Below are 20,597 nucleotides of genomic sequence, written 5' to 3' on the forward strand. Positions count from 1 at the left end.
ACTGCCTTCTGCTCCCACCGACTCTCCTGTCCTCGCCTGGCTGTCGGCTGCTGGCAGTCACCCCACACACACGCAGCGGCCGCTGCCCGTCTCCCTCCCAAGCAGCGGCAGCTGCTGTGGTCTCCATGCTGGAACCAAAATTGAATGAGCATTTTCACAATGTCGCCTCCCGCTGACGGCTCCTAATTGCATGTTGAAGCCATGCAATGGAGCCCAACTCACACTAATTATGTCATTACCCTAATTAAGTAAATACTGTATGTGCTAATTGGCTGAAATCTCTTCAGTGGGGGAAGGGCAGGGGGAGAGGAAGCCCGTGTCCCCTGGGCTTTCACACGGATGCACTGGGGCTAACAGATTCAGGTTTGGGGGGTACGCCCCCCTCAGTTTGGCAGATCCTGCCATCACCCAAGTAGGATTCAGGGAGGACCCTCAGCTGCGGCCCAGGACAAGCATGCCCATGCTGGGGAGAGGTGGCAGAAGGTGCTGGACAGGTGGTCAGAGACCCAGACTGAAGGCCTAACTTTGCCCTGACGGACTGGTAGTCGTGAACAACCTTCTACCTCTCTTCAGTGGATCCTCTTGCCCACCTCCCACCTCAGGCAGCCCAGAGCCTATGGAACCTCAGACATTGGGGCACAGGGGTATCAGAGGGGCTTAATGTCCACGAAGGATTAACCAAACCACTGCCATCCAACTATACGAAATATCAGTTATATGCCCAGACTGGGGCAACAGGAGAGATAAAGGCTGATGACTGAGCAAAGCCCTAGGCTCTGAGGACAGGACCAGTGTGAGCCAGCAAAACGAATAAACAGGGCTGGCAGGTGAGGTGGAAGACATTCTGAAGAAATCTGAAGGCTTCCTGGAGGAGGAGGACTTCACCTATGAGAGAGGAAATCGGGACCTCAGAGCTCAGATCATCTTTCAAGGTGTGGTTTTTCTTTTTTTAATGTCAAACTTGTTAACCGTAACTTTCAGGGCAGGGTTGTAAGGGAGAAAAGCACAGCCCTCCAGAGTGGGGCTCCCAGATGGGATGCCAACCCACTTGGGGACACAGGAGGAATGCCAGCCCCATGGCAGGGACAGTTGCATCAGCCCCAGTATGACCAGAGCCTTCACCCTGCCTTCTTTAAGCTGATCACCATGGACTCGCCGTCAAGTGAGGGCCCCCATTCCTCCCGTGTCTCACGAGGCTGTGGGGAGGGTCTCCAAGGCCATATCAGCTGGGCCTCCATCAGCTGGATCTTCTCAGGCCCAGCAGAGCCAGGTAGCGCCCCATCTGGCAAGCGTGCCCAGGTACCGCAGTGCAGGCATCCCTGTTCTCCCAGCTCCACCCCAACCGCCTGCTGCCACCTCCATAGACATATGCTGCGGCTCCGCACCCAGCAAACACCACATGCTCACTTTGGTGGGCAATGGCTCCTTGCCTCCCAGGCTGCAGGGAAGAAAAACCAAGAGGGACGCAGGGCCGAGCCCTGGACTGGCCCAACTCCCGAAGCGGCCCCTAGCCAACCCCTTCCAGCTCCCAGGCCTCAGGCTCCCAATGGATGATGTCCACTCATTCATTCCCCGTCCCAGGGTTCCATTCATCCGACACAACATGGTCTGGGCACCTTTACGCTTGCTCCAGGAGACAAGACACAGATAAGAAACCATCCTTTTAGCTATGACATCTGCAACTTGATCTCAAATGGCTCAGGAAAAAAATTACATAGAACTAGGCACACGCACATAGATCTAGGTACACGCACAGAGCAAATGGAGAGGGAAAGCGAGGCAAAATGCTAGCCATGTTTGCCATGGCTAGAGGGTGTATAGGTGTCTTACGCTACTCTTACTCTGACAACTCTTCTGTAAGTTTGTGTTTATTTCGAAACACATAGTAGAAAGAAGGGAGGGAGGAAGGAAGCTCCTTTCACTTTATAGGATTCCAGGCTACTAGAGCAGGTGGCTGGACCAGTGGCTGTCTTTGGAGGAGAGCTTCAGTAAGGCGTGGAAGAAACGGGGCTAGGCAGAGTCTAAGGGCATCTGGCTCCTACCCTTCCACGCAGCATGGGATGGAGGCTGACTCTCACCTCCTCTCCCCGTCACAGCTTCAGGCAAGCCCCCAGCTCCCTCCTCTTTTCCTGCTCTTCAAAGCCTGCGGACCCTCCAGTAGAAGGGGAACTCGCCCTGGTCAGAGGTTTGGGAGGGCCTCCTGTGGCTCTGAGCATGGACGGAGGAGACTGGAGCAGCCCAGGGTGCTGGGCCTGGGACCAGAGAGGGACGGGACAGGACGGCTCCAGCCAAGCCCACCCTACGCCCGCTGCCCCTCACAGACTATCACAGGCTTGTGCCCTGGCTGACTTCTCCGGTGTCCTTGCCTGTCACAGCAGCTCTTGGCAGCAGGAGGGGAGCAGCAGGAAGTGGTTCATTATTCCATCCTTCATTAGGTCTGCATTAGGCAGCCCGGGAGGAGAGGAACCGAGGGATGTGCAGGAGGAGGCCTCTGCTTCAGATGGGCCTGTGAAGGGGCTGCGGCGCTGGACCCGCCCCCTGCAGCCTCCTTCCCCACTCCCCCCCTCCCCCCTCCCCTGCTCCCCGACTCCTTTCATTCTCACTCCTCCCCTTCCCCATTGTGCCTGCCATCCTCCCCACCTCCCTGGGGGGCTCCCCAGGGCTCTCCCCTAAAAGGGGACCTCCCCTACGCAGGTCTCCATCCAGGCTTTGGACAACCACCCAGCGTCCCCTCCCCCCAAAGAGACAGTGCCATCGGCATATCCTCGATGTGTGGTCAGTCAGCGGCAGAACGCAGGGCGGACTCCCGCCCGCGCCCACCACGGCCGACCCCTCTCCCCTTGACCTCAGGCTGCCGCTTCGGAGCCTGGGCCGCCCCCGAGCGGACCTGCCCTCCACTCAGGACGCTCTGTCCGGGACGCTCCGGGCTGCGGCACCCAGAGGTCAGCAGGGGCCGGTCCCTCCGCTCGGACACCTTTGTTCTTCTCCCGCCTTTGTCCCCGGCCTGTCCCCCTGACCAGCCCGCAGCCCCGGCGCCTCTCACCCCTCGCCTGTCAGCTCGCCTCTCCCTCCCACTGCCCTTCGTGGCCTTCGGCCCGCTCCGGCGGGACAGCCCGGCAGGGCGCGGGGTGGGGCGCCCGTGCCCGCTCGCCCAGCCCCCAGCCCGCCTGGCCCCCGCAGCCCCGCTCCCTCTCCGGCCCACGCCCCCCTCGCTTGCCCCGCGGCCCGCCCCCTCTCACCCTCCCCTCGCCGCCTCCGCCCCCTCCCCATTTCCTCTTCCCCGGGCCCTTCAGTCCCTGGAAGTCAGGCCGCCGCCTCCCCTCCCTCTTCGCTCTCGTCCTCTCCCTTCTCTTCCCCCTCCAGGCTCCACTCCTTCGCCTGCTCACTCACCCTCTCCCTCTCCCGCTTGCCCCCCTCTCTCCCCCCCACCTCTTTGTTTCAGCTGAGAACCGGCGGCTCCTCGGGACAGTTCCCACACCGCAGTGCCTCTGCTGAGCAGACAGCGCCGCTGAGGTGAGCCGGGGCGTCCGGCGGGCGGGCACAGGCAGGCGCGGGCAGCAGGAGCTGGAGCTCCAGGGGGCGAGCGGGTGGGGACGGGCCATCCAGCCTGCCGCTGCTCTGTGCCCGGGGCCAGTGGGAGCAGCAGTCGGAGGAGTGCCAGCTTCAGATTCCCTGGTGGTCAGCCAGGTGGCCATCGGGGGCAAAGCCAGTCTGGAGCTGGCAGGCTCTGCCTCTGCCCTGGTGCCTGGCTTCTGAGGGAGACCCTCGGGGGACTGGGCTGCGGAGGGCAAGGGCTGGGCTGCCCAGAACTGCCATCCCTGACGGTCTGTGTGCCCGGTCCTACAGAACAGGGGCTCGACCCTGCCTCGGGCTGGGCTGCAGCGCGAGGTTGCTGGGTGGCAGCATTGGAGCTGTCCATGGGGCTGTGACCCCAACAAGTGCCTGTTCTCAGGGCTGGGGGGCGGGGGTTGCTGGTCAGGTAGGGGGTGTGGGCAGAGGAGAGCTCTGCTGTGCTACAGGCGGGCTGCTTTCACTCCAAGCTACTGACCGCCAGGCCCACAGAGCCACATGGTGGAGGGGCACTTCTCCCTGCCCCAGGGGTCTCTGGTCAAGCGCCCCCAGGACAGGATCCCCAGCACTGCTTTACCCAGAGTTACGATCAGCAGGAATCCAGGTCCAAGCCCGGATGTCCCTGTGGTCACCTTCCTGGCGTGAACTGAGGACGGGGAGGAATGCCTTGATGGGGGGGGGGGCTGGGGACAACTGGGCGACAACCGGTGGAAACAGAGCCCTGGCTCTTGAGTGAGGCTCAGGTGCCCCAGCTACACAGGGATCCAGAGACGCTGATGCTGGGCAGGTGGGTGGGAGCGGATGGAAGGGGCAGAAGCCAGTGCCGTGGGCCCCGCCCCCTTCTCCCTGGAGCCGGGGATGGAGAGACCGGGATGGAGAGACCGCGCTGGAAGCGGACAGCGTGCCTCTCACACTTCCCCAGCGAGGCGAGCAGGGAGGCTCTGCAGGCGGGGTCGGGGCTGGGGGGTGAGGAGAGGGAGGAAAGGCCAAGACTGTGACAGGGGCAGGGTAGGGGGGTGGCCCTTGGCCATTTGGTTAGGGCAGGGTCAGATCCTACAGCTCCTGAACCCCCAGGAGCCAGCAGTGGACAAGACTGTGGTGGGTAGAGCAGCGAGGGGCATTTGTTGCCTAGGACCGGGGAGATGGGGCACTTGCTTCTGGGGGCCCACTCTCCCTGGCCCTCTTCCCTGGACAGAGCCCCCTCATCTGAGCTGGTGAGAGCCCCTCCCAGATGGAAGAGCACCACAGGCAAGAGGCAGAATCAGGGCTGGGGGCCCTGAGCCCACCCCACCCCACCCCACCCCACCAGCCTCTCCAGAACAGGGCAGCCAGAGCCCAGGAAATGAGACAGAAAAGCCTTAAGACTGGCCCCACGGTTCCCCAGTGAGGGGCTGGCTGTCAAGACACCCCTGTCTCGGGGAGAAAGGCCAGCCCTCCAGGCCTGGGCACAGCTCACCCCAGCTCTATGGGCCCTCGGCTCTCTCTCTCTGTCTCTCTCTCGAGCAGCCGCCTGCCTTGGCCACTGGCTTCCCCACCACTCGGGCCGTGTCAGCGCTACCTCCCTGACTCCCCCTGGTCCCCACACAGCCCCTGTGCTCCCCTTAGCACCCTGGATTCCTCTCGCCCAGAGAGGGACTCATGGCCTGGGGCCAGGCCAGTTCTCACCCGCCCAGCCTGGGCCTCATCAGGTCACTGGACCAGGCTGCCCCACCCATTTCTTCTGAGCCCTCACGGGCTCACTCCCAAGCTGGGCCAGCTAACTCCAGCTCCAGCTGAGCCCCCAAAACTGGCTGTCATCTCCCAGGACGCTGTGCACCCCAGCAGCCATTAAAAGCCAAAGTACCACACCTGCCGGTGCCAGTCCAGTGCCAGAGGGTGGGAGTCACTCACTCAGCCTCAGTGACTGCCGAGGCCTCCGGGCTCCACCCTGAGCCTGCATGGAGGAGGGCCCGTCCCTGAGGACTCCCGGAGCTTCTCCCGGGAAGAGGCTAAGACCACTCTCTTCTCTCCTTCCATCCCTGACCCCTTTCCACAGAGCTTTGCTGCCCACATGCATCTGCTGCCACCACATGCCCAGAGAGCTGAGGATAAGAATGCTGTCCCCATTAAACAGAAGGGAAAACTGAGGTCTGGGAAAAGAAAGCTGGCATGGCCAGGATAAGGACCTAGGACCTGATTCCCACCCCAGTGCTCCTTCTCGGTCTTTCAACTGCCGCCCTGGAGAAAGCCTACTGGAGGGTGCGGTGCCTACGCTCACCAAAGTCCATCTGCTTCCCAGCCTTGCCACCCCCCAAATCCTCACACCCTGATGGCATTCCCAGTGACACAGGGCTAGGTTACTCCCAGGGGTGTCTGAGCCAGGGCCTCCAGCCTTGGTTCCAAAGCTGGCATCCAAAGGGTTGCCTGGGCTGGCTGAAGGCTGCCGGAATGAGGCTGAACCAGGGAGGGAAAGGGGGAGGGGGTTCCCAGGCCTGATGAGGCGCCTGTCTCCCACCCGCCGCACCTCCCCCACACATCACCCACCCCGTGGTAAGGAAGGCCTTGGCATCACTGTCCTGACACAGCCTCCTGGCATCACTCATTGCCAAAACCCTCTTGGGCCTGCCACCACTGTCAGTGAAGTGCGCCCCCAGCCAGGCACAAGGGGCCCTTCGCCACTGGCCGCGGCCAGCCTTTATGGCCTCCTCGATCCTGCATCACCATCTCCCCAACATTCTAACCACATCACACTGTGTGTGCCCCCGACCCTCTCCAAGCGCGGTTCATTGGTCCACTCAGTGACTGTGGGTTGAAGTGGACGCACGCATGCCTACACGTCCCTGGCCACACACACACAGCTGTGCACACAGATGCAGACACACACCTTTGTGTAGAAGCCCACCACTCAACCGCATGTGGCTTTCTGCCGAATCACACAAAGGAGCTGTGAAATCTAAGCCAAGAGGGGATGACAAGTCTGTTCTAAGGACCCCTAGACGGATCAAGGTGGTAAAGGACCCCTAGACGGACCAAATGGTAAAGAATTCGCCTGCCGACGCAGGACACATAAGAGACGTGGGTTCGATCTCTGGGTCAGGAAGATCCCCTGGAGTAGGAAATGGCAGCCCACTCGTTATCTTGCTTAGAGTAGCCCATGGACAGAGGAGCCTGGCCGGCTATAGTCCATAGGGTCATAAAGAGTTGTACACGACTAAAGAGACTTAGCACGCACACAGACAGACCAAGCATGATCATGTCATCATCCCCAAGCCCCTGGCGGCAAACCAGGGAAGCAGCAGTGGCCCCTGGGCGCTGGCTGAGCCTGCGCCAGGCCCCAGGGTCTCTGAGCCCCAGAGGGTGGGCCGAGGATAGTCAGGAAGGTCCCAAGCAGGTTCCCATTCTGGCTCTGTGGCAGACCTGCTGTGCTTCCCCAGACAAGCCACCTTCCCTCTCTGTTTCACCGGCTTTTATAAAACAGAGGGATTTGGGTTAGCAGACACCTAAAGGCTGGCCAGGCCCACTGCCCAGCCGCTCTCAGCCCATGCTAGGTGCAGACAATGGAAGGGCCTGTGAGGGCAGCAGCCAGGGAAACCTTCTGGGGCCGGAGATGAGGGCAGCACGGGGACAGCAGGAGCCCGAGCGGGAGGGACGGAAGCCAAGAGCCGGGGCGGGAGCGGTTCCTACGGCCCATAGCTGAGGGTTATGGAGCAGATAATAAGTCCTACAGAACACTCACCGTGTAGGTATTTCACATTTTCATGTAGATTGCAGTCAAATATATCCTTTCTCATCTAGGGGTTACCAAATGGGCAAATCTAACGGCTTAGGCCCAATCCAGCCCCTGGCCTCCCAGCCCCCATGAACACAGGCTCAGGACAGAGGCCAAGGAGGTGACACGGGGGGAACTTCTGGCCAGACCCCACCCACACTCAACCCCCTCAGCAGGCGAGTAAGCACCCATGCGTCCAGGAAGCAGGACCACCTGTGCTGAGGATGTCCGTGCATACACACAGATGCACTCCTCCTCCTGGGATGCCGGCCCCAACACCTGCACACTTGCATGCTACCACACACACACACACGCACGCACACGCTGGGGGACATGGCGGACAGATCCTCGGCTATAGCCCCAGCCTTCGTCCTGCTCTTGTGGGGAACTTGGTGCCCAGTGCTAACACTCGTGCCTCACAGGGAGGACTGAAGTGGGGCCAGGGCATGTCTAGAGGGTGCCAGAGGTGCACTGGGGCACAGGCTCAGCCATGTGAGGACAGTACCCCCAAGACTATGACCCCCCCGCCACCGCCCCAGCCAGAAGAACCCTCCCGCCAGGACAGAAGGAAGTGGAGCCCCAGCATCACAAAGGGGTGCCAATTTCCCTGGCCCGTAAATCTCCCTGGCCCCCAGAACCCAGTTTACCTGCTCACCTCCCTGCCCGTCCCCAGCCCACCAGGAACCACCTGCACGCTGCAGTCTGGAGTCCAAGTACAGAAGGAGGCTCTTCCGAGAGGCAGGGGATGCCAGCCCTGGCCCCAAGTCCCTCACAGCCTCAGAGAGGAGGGCACTGCTGGGGTGGGGTGGGGGCCAGCAGGAGCAGCCCCAGGCCTCGCTGTTCTCTATGGCTTTTTATTCCTATGTGATTCTACTGCTCACTCATATAGGGATTGGAGCCGTGGCGCACGGCGGGGGCAGCCAGCGGAGGGCTCGGACACTGAACAAAGAGGTCCCAGGAGACCAGGACAGCGGCCCCCATCTCCCAGCGCAGGCTGCTAGCCTGGCCTAGGGAGCCCCTCCCCAGGTGCTCCCCTCCCCAGCCAGCTGGAACAGGGGGAGGGGCTGCTGGATCCCAGCACTGGAGACCCCCCACACACTGCAGGCTGGCACCAGGACCCGGACTGCATCCCCAGAGGAATGTCTGAAGGATCTGGTTGGGGGCGGGGGCTGGTTCGGCTGGGAAAAAAGGCCTGGCACAAGGAAACAAGACCCAGTGTCCTGTGTGGCTGGGGCTTGCCCCTGGAAAAGCAAGGCAGCTCAACCAAAGAAGGTACAGTCTGGCTAAGGACTGTCCAAAGACAGAAGGGAGGGGTGTCCTTGGTGGGGCAGGCAGCAAGCAAGTGCCCAGCGAGGAGACACCTCAGCAGGGAAGCCACCGTGGAGAGTGACAGCAGGACTAACGTCCTTAGGCCTGCCCTCCCTCGGGTTTCTGCTCACCCACATCAAGCGTGCCGGGCTCAACCCTCCCAGGCTCCTGTTCAGGGGAATAGAGTGCCCTCCAGAGACGGACAGCCAACTCCTGCAGGGCCCCGGTGCAGGGGCTACTGGCAGTCACCACTCCGCTCCCGGCAGCCCCTGCTGGTCTGTGTTCTGAGAGAAGACGCACTGAGAACCCAGAGCGTGGTCCTTTTTATTTTCAGTCCTTTGTGCTTCACCCCACAGATGGAACAGGCTTGGGAGCTGAGCAGAGGGGCTGCCTGGGGGGAAGACTGGGAACAGCGAACTGGCCCAGGGGCCTGTCCTGGTCCTCTGGGGTACCTGCTGCCATGGCTGAGAGTAGGGGTGGAAGAGAGCCCCCATCTGCCTGGCCAGTGTGAAACTGGACACAGAGAAGAGGCCCTGGTTGGGAGGTGTGAGGGCCAACCAAGTAGCCACGGCCAAGGGAGAAGGGGCCCTGAAGCTTGGTCGGGCCCTGGGGACCAAACCTGGTCTGTTCCAGGACGCTGCCCTGCAGGCCTCTTCTGGGTTCCCCAAAACATGACCTACATCATCACTGCGGATGCAGGAACAGGAAGTGGGCATCCATGACATTGGTGCCGGTCAGCCCCGTGTGCAGCAGGTGTGCCCCACCCTGGAAGCGGCAGAAGAAGGTATGTGAGTCATTATGGGCTAGGAAGGTGGCCACGTCCAGACCCTCAGCGGCAGCTTGGCTGGTGAGCTCAGGCCTGACCCAGGCCCCAGCTGCCTCTGTGGGCCCATCCTGCCCATCAGTGCCGCCGCTCAAAAACAGCACGTCAACAGTCCCCAGTGGCCACTGTCGCAGCTCCACTCCAACACGCAGGGCCAGCTCCTGGTTGCGGCCACCCTTGCCTGAGCCCTGCAACTGCACCGTGGGCTCGCCACCAGCCAGCAAGCAGACTGGGCCCCGAGCGCCCACCACAGCCTCCAGAGCCTCCTTCAGCTGCAGATCTGGGAGCTGGAGGTCAGCTGCTAGTTCACAGAGTCGTTCATCCTCCTCCACAGACGCCCCAGTGCCAGGCAGGGCGAGGCGGGCTCCAGCGACTCGGGCCAGCAGCCCGTAGAACTGGGCCACACTTTTCACTTCGCCCTGTATGGCTGTGCTCAGCACCACAGCCCTGTATCCCAGCGCCTCAGCCTGCTGCTGAGCCTCGGCCAGTGCCAGTGCATTGGAGCCAAGGATCACGTTGAGAACGTGACCACAGGTGTGTGGCCCATGGGGGTCAGAGTCGGCCCGGGCCAGCACAGTCTTCACAGAACGTGGCAGGGCAGCGCGAAGGCCATAGCGATTGAGGATGTGCAGGCAGTCTTGCACGCTGTGGATGCTGGCCACAGTGGGGCCGCTGGCAATCACCTCCACGGGGTCCCCCACCACGTCTGACAGAATGAGGCTCACCACCTGGGGAGGGGTCGCAGAGGCAAGGCTCAGGCCTGATCCTTGCCTCAGGGCCCGAGAGGACAAGCTGCCTTCACCTAGCCACGTCTTCACAGCACCCAGCGCACTTCCTCGCCCACTTCTAACCCCTTTCAAGTGGGCATGCGGAACACCTCGCCCTCTGGACTCCCACACCAGGCCTCTGCCCTTCATCTCCCTGGCACATGTGGGCCTAGTTCCACCAGCCCCGGACCGCCTGGCAAAGAAGGGCCCCACGCACCTGGGCAGGGTAGGCAGCCTGAGCCAGCCCCCCGCCCTTGAGCTGGGACAGGGCCTTCCGGATGGTGTTCAGCTCCTGGATTGTGGCCCCCCGGGCTGCCAGCAGCTTGGTTAGCGTCTGCTTCTCCTCCAGTGTGACAGGTGGGATGGGGGCGGGCAGCAGGGCTGAGCCCCCCCCTGCAGAGACAGCGAAGGCTTTGGGCAGAGGGCACAGGGACTTCCCAACCTGGGGAGCCGGCAGGCAGTGCTCACAGGGATGCGGCGGCTAGAAAGAGGGGTTAGGGTGCCCCCGTGTGGACATACAGTGAAAGCCCACACAGTCACCACAACCAAGGCACCTGAGGTTGAACTCTGCCTTGGGGTAGCCCCGGTCCCAGCAGACACTGCAAGAACTATTCCTTAAGACCTTGGAAGAGGAAACAGACCTGGAGGAGACAGCGGAAAACGAGGGAGGGGACTCAGGAAGCTGGAAACCGGGGTTCTAGCCCCCGGTGACAATGGTGCCGAAGGCAGCCGCAACAGAGACGTTTTCCTTGCAAGACCTCAGTGAGCGGCTCCCTGTGTGCCCTCTCAGTTATCTGACAAGGTCAGTCGAGCGGAGGGCCCCACAGCTCAGGGGAGGCCGCCAAGAAGTCAGCCATCCAGGTCTTCACTGCCTCTAATCTGTGACCTTGAGGGCTCTGACCAATGGTTCCTTGCACACCTGATACTGGGAAACCTCCCCGCTGCCGCACACCCGCGCACACACACACAGACACACAGACACACACCTTGAGGGCTCTGACCAACGGTTCTTTGCACACCTGATACTGGGAAACCTCCCCACTGCTGCACACACACACACACACCTTGAGGGCTCTCACCAGCGGTTCCTTGCACACCTGATACTGGGAAACCTCCCCGCTGCCACGCACACACACACACACTCCTGAGCCACTGCGGCACCCTCACCTGAGTACACACACACACACACACACACACTCCTGAGCCACCGCGGCACCCTCACCTGAGTACACACACACACACACACACTCCTGAGCCACCGCGGCACCCTCACCTGAGTACACACACACACACACACACTCCTGAGCCACCGCGGCACCCTCACCTGAGTACACACACATACACTCCTGAGCCACCGCGGCACCCTCACCTGAGATGAGTACGAGCAGCAGGTCGTCAGCTGTGAGGCCTTCAGCCAGCTGCCTGATGGCCAGCGCAGCCCGCAGAGCGTCCCGGTCCGGCAGGTTGTCCTCCGCACCCTCGAATACCTGGATGCGGCTGTGTGGCTTCAGCAGCATCTCCCTCAGGGGAGAGAGAAGGCAGAGCCAGAGATGTGGTGGGCTCCGTGTCCAGCCTGGTTTCTCAGATGTGCAGGTGAAGGGGATATGAACAAGGGCGCCCACTGACACCCACCCTGGAACCAGGCCTCTCCCAGAAGAAACTGGAAGCTAGTGAAGAAAGGAGGCCCCGATCCAAGCTGAACTTGGGCCCAGGTTCCCCTCCAGACGAGAACAGCCCCCCCAGGTTCCTTACTGCTTGCCGGCATGCTCCATGGCCGCACGGATCCCCTTGGGAACACTGATCACGCCCTGCACAAGATGCTGGCCCAGGAGCTCCTCAGCTGCAGCTGCCATGCCCAGCACAGCCTTGCCAAAGCCCACCAGGTGGAGGTTCTGCCTCAGCTGAAAGCTCCGGTCCCGCACCTTCAGCTCTCCGCTGTCAGGGTCCAAGGACAGGGCCCGCTGCAGCATGGGGCCCGGCAGCACTGCACCCACAGTGCTCTCAAACAGCTGCCGTGCCTGCTCTGCCAGAGCCATGCTACTGGCCAGGCGGGCCAATGGGCCCCCCAAGAGGAGTGGGCCCGAGGGGTCTCTGGCCAAGTGACGCAGGACCTGCAGGGCTGCAGCCATGCCCCACTGCCCTCAGCACCACTTGGCATCCATGGCTGCCTAGGAGGAAGAAAGCACTGGTTAGGCTGCTGCAAAACCAGAGACAGGAGGCTTCAGGGCCAGCGGACCCCACAGCTGCTGCTGCTGCTGCGGGAATGGGCCATCTGCCAGACCTAAGAGAATCTCTAAGGTCCACAGCTGTCTGATCTCACTCCAGTCTTCTGAGCCCAGGCCTGCAGTCTAACCAACCATGTCCTCCTCTTCTGCAGGCCACGCGCAAGCTCTCTGGACACCCTGCCCAGAGTCCAGAGGTCCTCTTGGCAGAGCCCTCCTCCTAGACCACCTCCTTTGGCTGAGAGTTAATCATTCACAGAAGAAGAAATTACTATCCGTGGGCTTCCATCCTGCCTCTCTTCCACCTCCTGCGCTTCTGAGCCTTGCCCAGGGCAACACCCCTTTCTGGCACTCCTTCCTTGCCTCTTTACCTCTTTACTTGAGTTGCAACAAAGCTGCTGGCTATGCCACCAACTAGAGCCCAGTGACCTCCAGGCTGCTCTGTTTCATTATCTCACAGGCCTGGGCTGGGGAGCCTGGAAAGACTAAGTCTGTGCAGGGAGGCTGTAGATTTGTCGGGACACTGACAAGCAGGTCCAGGCACATCCTTGGGCCACAAAGCCTGAAGAATCCCACACTCAGGGCCAGCCCAGCAACAGCTTCAGGTTCAACTCTGACTCACAGTAGAACCTTAAAAAAGTCCTTAGACACCACATGACTCCAGGTACGATGGGGCCCAATCTGCAGGACAGAAAGGATGCCCTTCCACCTATATGGCCAGACCCACCCTTGCCAAGAACATGCCTTTTGCTCTAACATAACAAATCTTGGATCACACCACCCATAGGGGTGAGAGCCACGTGGCTGGGGCAGGCAAAGGGCAGGCTTCTACCGCTGAGGCCAAATAGTCATGTTCCCCACTGGGCACGGTAAAAGCCAAAGAAGACTTGAGGTGAGGGTCAAGAGGTTGTGGAGTAGTTTAGGGACAATAAAGTGCTAAAGAGCTCATCTCTAACAAGGCGTTACTTTAATAAATTATAAATTTATTTTATAGTTATAAATTAATAAATGCCCACCATACATGCTGACTGCAGCAGCAAGTGTGGATGGAGCAGGAGAGTCAGTCTCCAGCTCTACCACAGGGACAGCTCCATTTCTCTCACTGGGTCTCCTGTGCAAAATAAGAGGTGAGATGAGACATCCCTGGGCTCTCTGAAGCTGTCCATTGTTAACACTGAAAACCTCGACTGCAAACGTCACTTTATCCTACACCAAAAAAAAAACAAACAAACACAACCACCTGGCAGCATCCAGCCTCGGATCACTTAGCCTGCATGGAACTCAACTTTCCCATTAAGAGAAGACAAACCGTTCCCGACTCCAGCTGTGAACAGGGAAACACAGAGGGAGCTGCCATGGGGATTGAAAACAGGCCCAGCAATTGCTGAGGCTGGCCAATGAGCGCTACCCATAAAAGTGGCTTGGCACGTAGCAATAGCTGATTTTGACGGTCTGGACGAAATCTGTACCTGTTTCCCCGATAGATACAGGCCTGCTGCTGCTGCTAAATCTCTTCAGTCGTGTCCGACTCCGTGTGACCCCATAGACGGCAGGCCACCAGGCTCCCCCATCCCTGGGATTCTCTAGGCAAGAATACTGGAGTGGGTTGCCATTTTCTTCTCCAATACATGAAAGTGAAAAGTCAAAGTGAAGTTGCTCAGTCGTGTCCAACTCTTCGCAACCCCATTGACTGCAACCTACCAGGCTCCTCCGTCCATGGGGTTTTCCAGGCAAGAGTACTGGAGTTGGGTGCCATTGCCTTCTCCAAAATACAGGCCTGCTGCTGCTGCTGCTAAGTCGCTTCAGTCGTGACCGACTCTGTGCAACCCCAGAGACGGCAGCCCACCAGGCTGCCCCGTCCCTGGGATTCTCCAGGCAAGAACGCTGGAGTGGGTTGCCATGCCTAGAGGATGCCAATTAGATATCAGAACCCAAGGCACGGGGCGCCCAAGACTAAGACGGCCAGAAAAAATACAGAAATTTCAATTTCAGATAAATTAGGAATTGTTAAAAACTAAATATGTTTCGTACAATATTTGGGACATATCTATACCACTGACTCGATGGACGTGAGTCTGAGTGAACTCCAGAAGTTGGTGCTGGACAAGGAGGCCTGGCGTGCTGCGATTCATGGAGTCGCAAAGAGTCGGACACGACTGAGCGACTGAACTGATACTAAAAAAGTATTTGTTTATCTAGTTAAAATTCAAGTTTAACTAGACGCCCTGCATTTTTATTTGCCAAATCCAACAACTCCACTTGGAACACCGCCTCTCCTAAACCACCCTGAGCTCCAGAAAGTCGTAAATACAAAGCCGACCCGCCTTGACACCTCCCCGCCACCAAGCGGGGCTCTAGCCCTTTCCCCGCCTTCGCCTGCCTGCCCGGCGCCGGAAGTGACGTCACCCGCAGGCCAAGGCCCCAGGCTTTCCTCAGGGAAATGGGTGTCGCGTAATGTCCGAGAAAATAAGAGCCCGCTGCTGCCTGGGCCCGCTGCCCCTGAGCCAATGGCCCTGTGACTCTGCAGGCCCTCACGGCACCAACTTACCGCCTAACCATTCAGCGACCCGAGGTCCAGCCCCAGGACCGGAAGTGCTCTATGGGGGCGGAGCAGGATCCGGAAGTGTGGGGGCGGGTTGAGGAGCCGTTGTCGAGGGGCGGGGCGAGCGGGAACCAGAGCCGGAGCTAGTCTTGGCTCCGCCCTGCCCTCCAAGAGGCTTGGATGCTGTCACCTTCAGGCCTCAGTGTCTTCATCTCTACAGTGGGATAATAATCGCCACCTCGCCGATTGCTATAATCCGCCCACTCCTTTATTCTGTACGATTCAATCAGTCGCACAGACTTTCCAACTTCCTGTTAGGTGCTGGGCATTGGACAAAGCAAATGGACTGAGAATCACTGCTTACCCACAGCTGACTCCTCCTGGAGCCAGATGAAATCATCCCCGCCACCAGTGTACTTCCACAAGGCATTCGTATTCCCCGCCTTCTTCCTCGGGCTACCAAATCACAGCTCTGATTCAGCAAGAGAGTTCCAGAATCAGCAAGAGAGTGATTCTGGAACACACAAAGTGCATGTGAACACGAATGACCCTAGGCCTCCCGCCCTGTCCCAGCTCTCACCCTGGACCCGGCTTGATAGTGGTATCTCAGTACACTCAAAAGACAAGTCCTGACCAGACTCAAGGACACAGAAGAATACATTGTTTTTACCGATGTTTTCTTGAGATCACAAATTATACGACAGATTTCTTAAAAGTCTTAAAACATATTTCTTCCCACCCGCTCTTTTCTGCCACATCTCTCTTTCCCTCTCCAAACCATGCTCTGATCTTTTCAAGAAGTCTTCCTCCCCCACTTCCTAGCTATCTCCCTGGCGTTTTCTTTCCTTTATAATAGAGGACCTTTTGTGCGTGCGTGCTAAGTCACTTCAGTCGTGTCCGACTCTTTGCAACCCTATGGACTGCAGCTTCCAGGCTTCTCTGTCCATGGGATTCTCCAGGCAAGAATTCTGGAGTGGGTTGTCATGCCCTCCTCCAGGGGATCGTCCCAACCCAGGAATCCAACCTGCTTCTCATGTCTCCTGTATTGGCAGGCAGGTTCTCCCAGATCTTCACCACCTCATCATCACAACATAGGCAACTTCAAGATTTGCTCTTTCTAGATGTAAGGAAATTGTACTTAAAATTTAAGTTTTTCCTTGCTTGCAGTAAGCTGTCTTCATCCATCCATGTGTTTATTCAGTTCCTGAGTGCCCTCTATGTGAGCCAAATGCTCTAGCTGCTGGGATGAATAAGCCGTGGTACTTTAGTTTGGAAACTTGCTCTGCTTTTATAATTACATTCCCTCATTTTGGGGGAGGTGGGGAAATGTAAATTTGAGCATCTCTTGTTATTCAGTGCCAGAGACCCACAAACAGACATCACTTGCTATGCTTTTCTGTCAGACTGTCAGCAGGAGACTAATTATATCCATTTTTTAAATCCCCATCCCACCCCCACTACTCACAAGATGCATTTAACTGTGAGATTCATTTAACTGTCCACTGGACTGTGAGCTCCTGGAAAGTGGTGAAAGTGAAAGTTGCTCACTCATCTCCGACTGTTTGCAACCCCATGGACTACACAATCCATGGAATCCTCCAGGCCAGAATACTGGAGTAGGTAACCTTTCCCTTCTCCAGGGGATCTTCCCAGCCGAGGGACTGAACCCAGGTCTCCCACACTGCAGGTGTATTCTTTACTGACTGGGCCACTAGGGAAGCCCAAGAATACTGGAGTGAGTAGCCTATCCCTTCTCCAGCAGATCTTCCCGGCCCAGGAATCAAACTGTGGTCTCTTGCATTGCAGGCCCATTCTTTACCAACTGAGCTATGAGGGAAGCCCAGGAAAGTGGTAACTTGATCTAATTAACATTTGCATTTTCACTCCCATACATAAGACCAGACACATGTACAAGCTGACACTTTTATTTCTTCTTCTTTTTTCAGTGAATAAACAATGGGAATTCCCTGGCGGTCCAGGGGTTAGGACTGGGCACTTTTACTCCCGGGGCCAGGTTTGTCCCTGGTAGGGACACTAGGCTCCTGCAAGCCACGTGGGACAACCGACAAAAGAAAGGAACAAGAAAACAGTGAAACGCTCAGCTACAAAGTGCTGCAGACCCTAGGTGGAAAAGATTTCACAAAAGGGAAAGGGATGATGGTGAGTGGAAGTAAAAGACTTCATGAGGCAGTAGGATTTGGGTCTAAGAAAACAATCAGGCTCATCAGAATGCTTAAACATACCTTGTTAGTCGGCATGAATATGTCCACAGTCTTAAATACACTTGGCAATAAGTATCAGTGAAAAAATGTGCCAAGCAATTGTAATCCAAGGAAATGATTGGTGATGGGGACAAAGATGGTGTAAGGAAGGAAAAAGCTTTTTCCTCTAACCTCTTAGTTTCGTTCACTGAGGCCCTACAGATTAAACCAACAAATGACAGGTTAACAACAGAAAAAGGTTTATTTCATATGGATGGGAGGGACTTCACAGAAATGACATGAAAACTCCCCAAAAGCCATTAGGCCTGAGAGCTTATATATCATTTCTTAACAAGGAGTGATAAATTTTGGAGATGTAGCAAGACAAAAGGGGTTTGAGCTTCTCGGGGTAATAAATCATGGGAAAGTAAATATAAGGGGGAAACTAATGGAAGATAAGGGTTGCTAAAGTAATGTATGTTTGTGAAGATTCATCTCAGTGTTGGCTCCCCATCTCCAAGTATGGGGGCATTGCCTTTCTCATGAAACTGAGCCCCTCCAAAGTACATTCCCTTACCGAGTTTATGGTTAAGCTCTCTATCCAAAACTTTATTCCTTTTCTTGACCCATTTGACCACAATCCTTTTGTGAAATGAAGCACTTCCTGCCATATCGGTGGCCAAGAAGTGTCACAGCCATCAGCAATTTCTGGCCTCCAAATGTGAATAAGGGCTCCCAAAAGGGAACACAATGCCTTCGGTCCAGCAAGTGACTCGAACCCCCACAGTGATTGCTGAGGTCAGTGAACAAGAAATTAAGTCTGTAAACTATCAAGAAACAGGATTTGGGGGCTTTCCTGGTGGCTCATCACTTCATGGCAAATAGATGGGGAAACAGTGGAAACAGTGGCTGACTGTTTTTCTGGGCTCCCAAATCACTGCAGATGGTGATTGCAGCCATGATATTAAAAGATGCTTACTCCTTGGAAGGAAAGTTATGACCAACCTAGATAGCATATTAAAAAGCAGAGACATTACTTTGCCAACAAAGGTCCGTCTAGTCAAGGCTATGGTTTTTCCAGTGGTCATGTATGCATTTGAGAGTTGGACTATAAAGAAAGCTGAGCGCCAAAGAATTCATGCTTTTGAACTGTGATGTTGGAGAAGACTCTTGAGAGTCCCTTGGACTGCGAGGAGAGCCAACCAGTCCATCCTAAAGGAGATCAGTTTTGAGTGTTCATTGGAAGGTCTGATGTTGAAGCTGAAACTCCAATACTTTGGCCACCTGATGCAAAGAGCTGACTCATTTGAAAAGACCCTGACTCTGGGAAAGATCGAGGGCAGAAGGAGAAGGGGACGACAGAGGATGAGATGATTGGATGGCATCACCGACTCAATGGACATGGGTTTGGGTGGACTCCGGGAGTTGGTGCTGGACAGGGAGGCCTCGCATGCTGAGGTTCATGGGGTCGCAAAGAGTTGGACACGACTGAGCAACTGAACTGAACTGAACTGGTGCCTCAGTGCTAAAGAATCTGCCTGACAATGCTTGAGTTCAGTTTCTGATCCAGGCAGATCCCAAGTACTGTGGAACAACTAAGCCCATGCACCACAACTACTGAGCTGTGCTCTGTAGCCCAGAAGCCACAACTACTGAGCCTTCACGCTGCAGCTACTGGGGCCAAAGTGCCCTAGAGCCCGTGTTCTACAACAAGAGAAACCACCACAGTGAGAGGCCTGTGCACACTGCAGCTGGAGAGCGGCCCCCTGCTCCCTTCAACCAGAGAAATGCCCGTGCAGCAACAAAGACCCAGCACTGCCTAAAGTAAACAAATAAAATTTAAAATATATATATTAAAATAAAAGAAACAGAATTTGGTCCCAGATAGCTAAGGCTCACATGAAAGGAATGAATTCAATAACCCCAGAAGCTTGCATCTTCCCATACATAGAAGAACACTAAATATCTTTGCTTGATACCTGGTTTTCCTTACTACTTAACAATAATCTCTGATGTTCAGACCGCCTGCCCCTTTTGTTGCAAACTTATATATAACCTGACTCCCTCTCCTGCCTCCAAGCAGTTTTCTCCGGGGTATCGAGATGTTGTCTGCTGGGCTCGAAGTCCTTAACATTCCCTCCAAATAAAATAACTCTCTACTTTCAGGTTGTAACTAATTTTGTAGTCAACATTTTGCTACTTTCGGCTACTTGAACTCTAATCAGCCAGAGTCAGATGACTAAAATTGCTGCTGTTGATAGTGTAATTGATGCACTAAAATTGCCGTTGGAGATATCATCATTAGTGTACAAACTCAGGCTGTTGCTCCAGGGTAAGATAAACTAACAGGCCCCAAGACATGAGCCATCTGACCAGAAAGGGGTAAACCAGAGAATTCATGGTTCCCAAAAATATGATTAAGAAATGTCACAGAAACGTGCCAAGATGATGACTAATCTCGGCTTCTTTGTTCCCTTTAAAAGCACTCCCAGGGACTTCCCTGGTGGTCTGCACACCTGATATAGGAGTCCCTGTTCGATCCCTGGTCAGGGAACTATAAATAGATCCCACAAACCAAAACTAAGAGTTCGAGTGCCACAGCTAAGGCTCAGCGCAGCCAAATAAGTAAAATAAATATTAAATAAAATAAATATATGGGGGTTTCTCTGGTGTCTCAGTGGTAAAGAATCTGCCTGCCAATGCAGGAGACATAGGTTCAGCCCTAATCTAGGAATACCCCACATGCTGTGAAGCAGCTAAGCCCCTTCACCACGACTATTGAGCCTGTGTCCTAGAGCCTGGGGAACGCATTGCTGAAGCCTGTGTCCCCGAGAGCCAGTGCTCCACAACAAAAGTCACACAACACAATTAGAGAGTTGACCTCACTCTCTGCAGCTAGGAAACAGCCCATGCAGCAATGAAGACCCAGCACAGCCCGAAAAATAAAGAAATAAAATTATTTTTAAAATAAATAAAAACACCCTCAACTCAAAAACCAAGTTGCACTGGCTCTGAGACTTCTCTCCCACTCTCTTGCTTATACCCTGCGATAATAACACCTTACTTTGTTGCACACACCCTCTGCCAGAGTTTGGCTTTCTGTGCCGTGGGCACAGGAGCCCTTGCTCCATAACACTCACAGGGAATTTATGTCCCACTTTTAGGTAGAAAGGAAGAGGGCAGAGGGCCCTTCCTGAATCTGCTGTTTCTCATATTCCTTCAGTTCAAAATAATTCTGCCAAAGTATCATACCTGGGGGGAGCGCATATTCTGATCCCCTTTAATGGACATAAGGAGATATTCAGCCCAAAGATTTTATAAATATAAAGCAATCTAAACATCTATTGATAGAATTTATGCAAATAAATTACAGTACTTCTAAACAGACATTAAAAATAAAAATTTTAATATTATTA

The 20,597-nt window shown here is 56.2% G+C and overlaps 1 protein-coding gene across 2 annotated transcripts; it reads right to left on the minus strand.

The window, feature by feature from the left end:
• Nucleotides 1-9,015: 9,015 nt before the first annotated feature.
• Nucleotides 9,016-12,345, minus strand: GLYCTK (glycerate kinase). 2 transcript variants are annotated; one of them, XM_068982692.1, is made up of 4 exons: nucleotides 11,969-12,345; nucleotides 11,586-11,737; nucleotides 10,434-10,609; nucleotides 9,016-10,177 (listed from the first exon to the last, which is right to left on the minus strand). In XM_068982692.1, the coding sequence occupies exons 1-4, from the start codon at nucleotides 12,343-12,345 to the stop codon at nucleotides 9,311-9,313; spliced, it is 1,572 nt and encodes a 523-aa protein (XP_068838793.1). In that variant the 3' UTR covers nucleotides 9,016-9,310. The 2 variants fall into 2 exon arrangements, with proteins under 2 accessions (XP_068838793.1, XP_068838794.1); XM_068982693.1 differs by lacking the exon at nucleotides 10,434-10,609 and having other exon boundaries at nucleotides 9,914-10,177.
• Between the last annotated feature and the right edge of the window lie 8,252 nt (nucleotides 12,346-20,597).

The sequence above is a fragment of the Capricornis sumatraensis genome, chromosome 10 (assembly GCF_032405125.1).
Source record: "Capricornis sumatraensis isolate serow.1 chromosome 10, serow.2, whole genome shotgun sequence".
Classification (NCBI taxonomy): Eukaryota; Metazoa; Chordata; class Mammalia; order Artiodactyla; family Bovidae; genus Capricornis; species Capricornis sumatraensis.

What these genes read in the sequence shown, in the direction of transcription:
- GLYCTK (XM_068982692.1), bottom strand. Translation starts at nt 12,345, where the DNA reads ATGGCTGCAGCCCTGCAGGTCCTGCGTCACTTGGCCAGAGACCCCTCG. An exon ending in ATGGAGCATGCCGGCAAGCA is followed by an intron (nt 11,738 to 11,968) that starts GTAAGGAACCTG and finishes CTCTCCCCTGAG; the next exon opens with GGAGATGCTGCTGAAGCCAC. An exon ending in AGGCTGCCTACCCTGCCCAG is followed by an intron (nt 10,178 to 10,433) that starts GTGCGTGGGGCC and finishes ACCCCTCCCCAG; the next exon opens with GTGGTGAGCCTCATTCTGTC.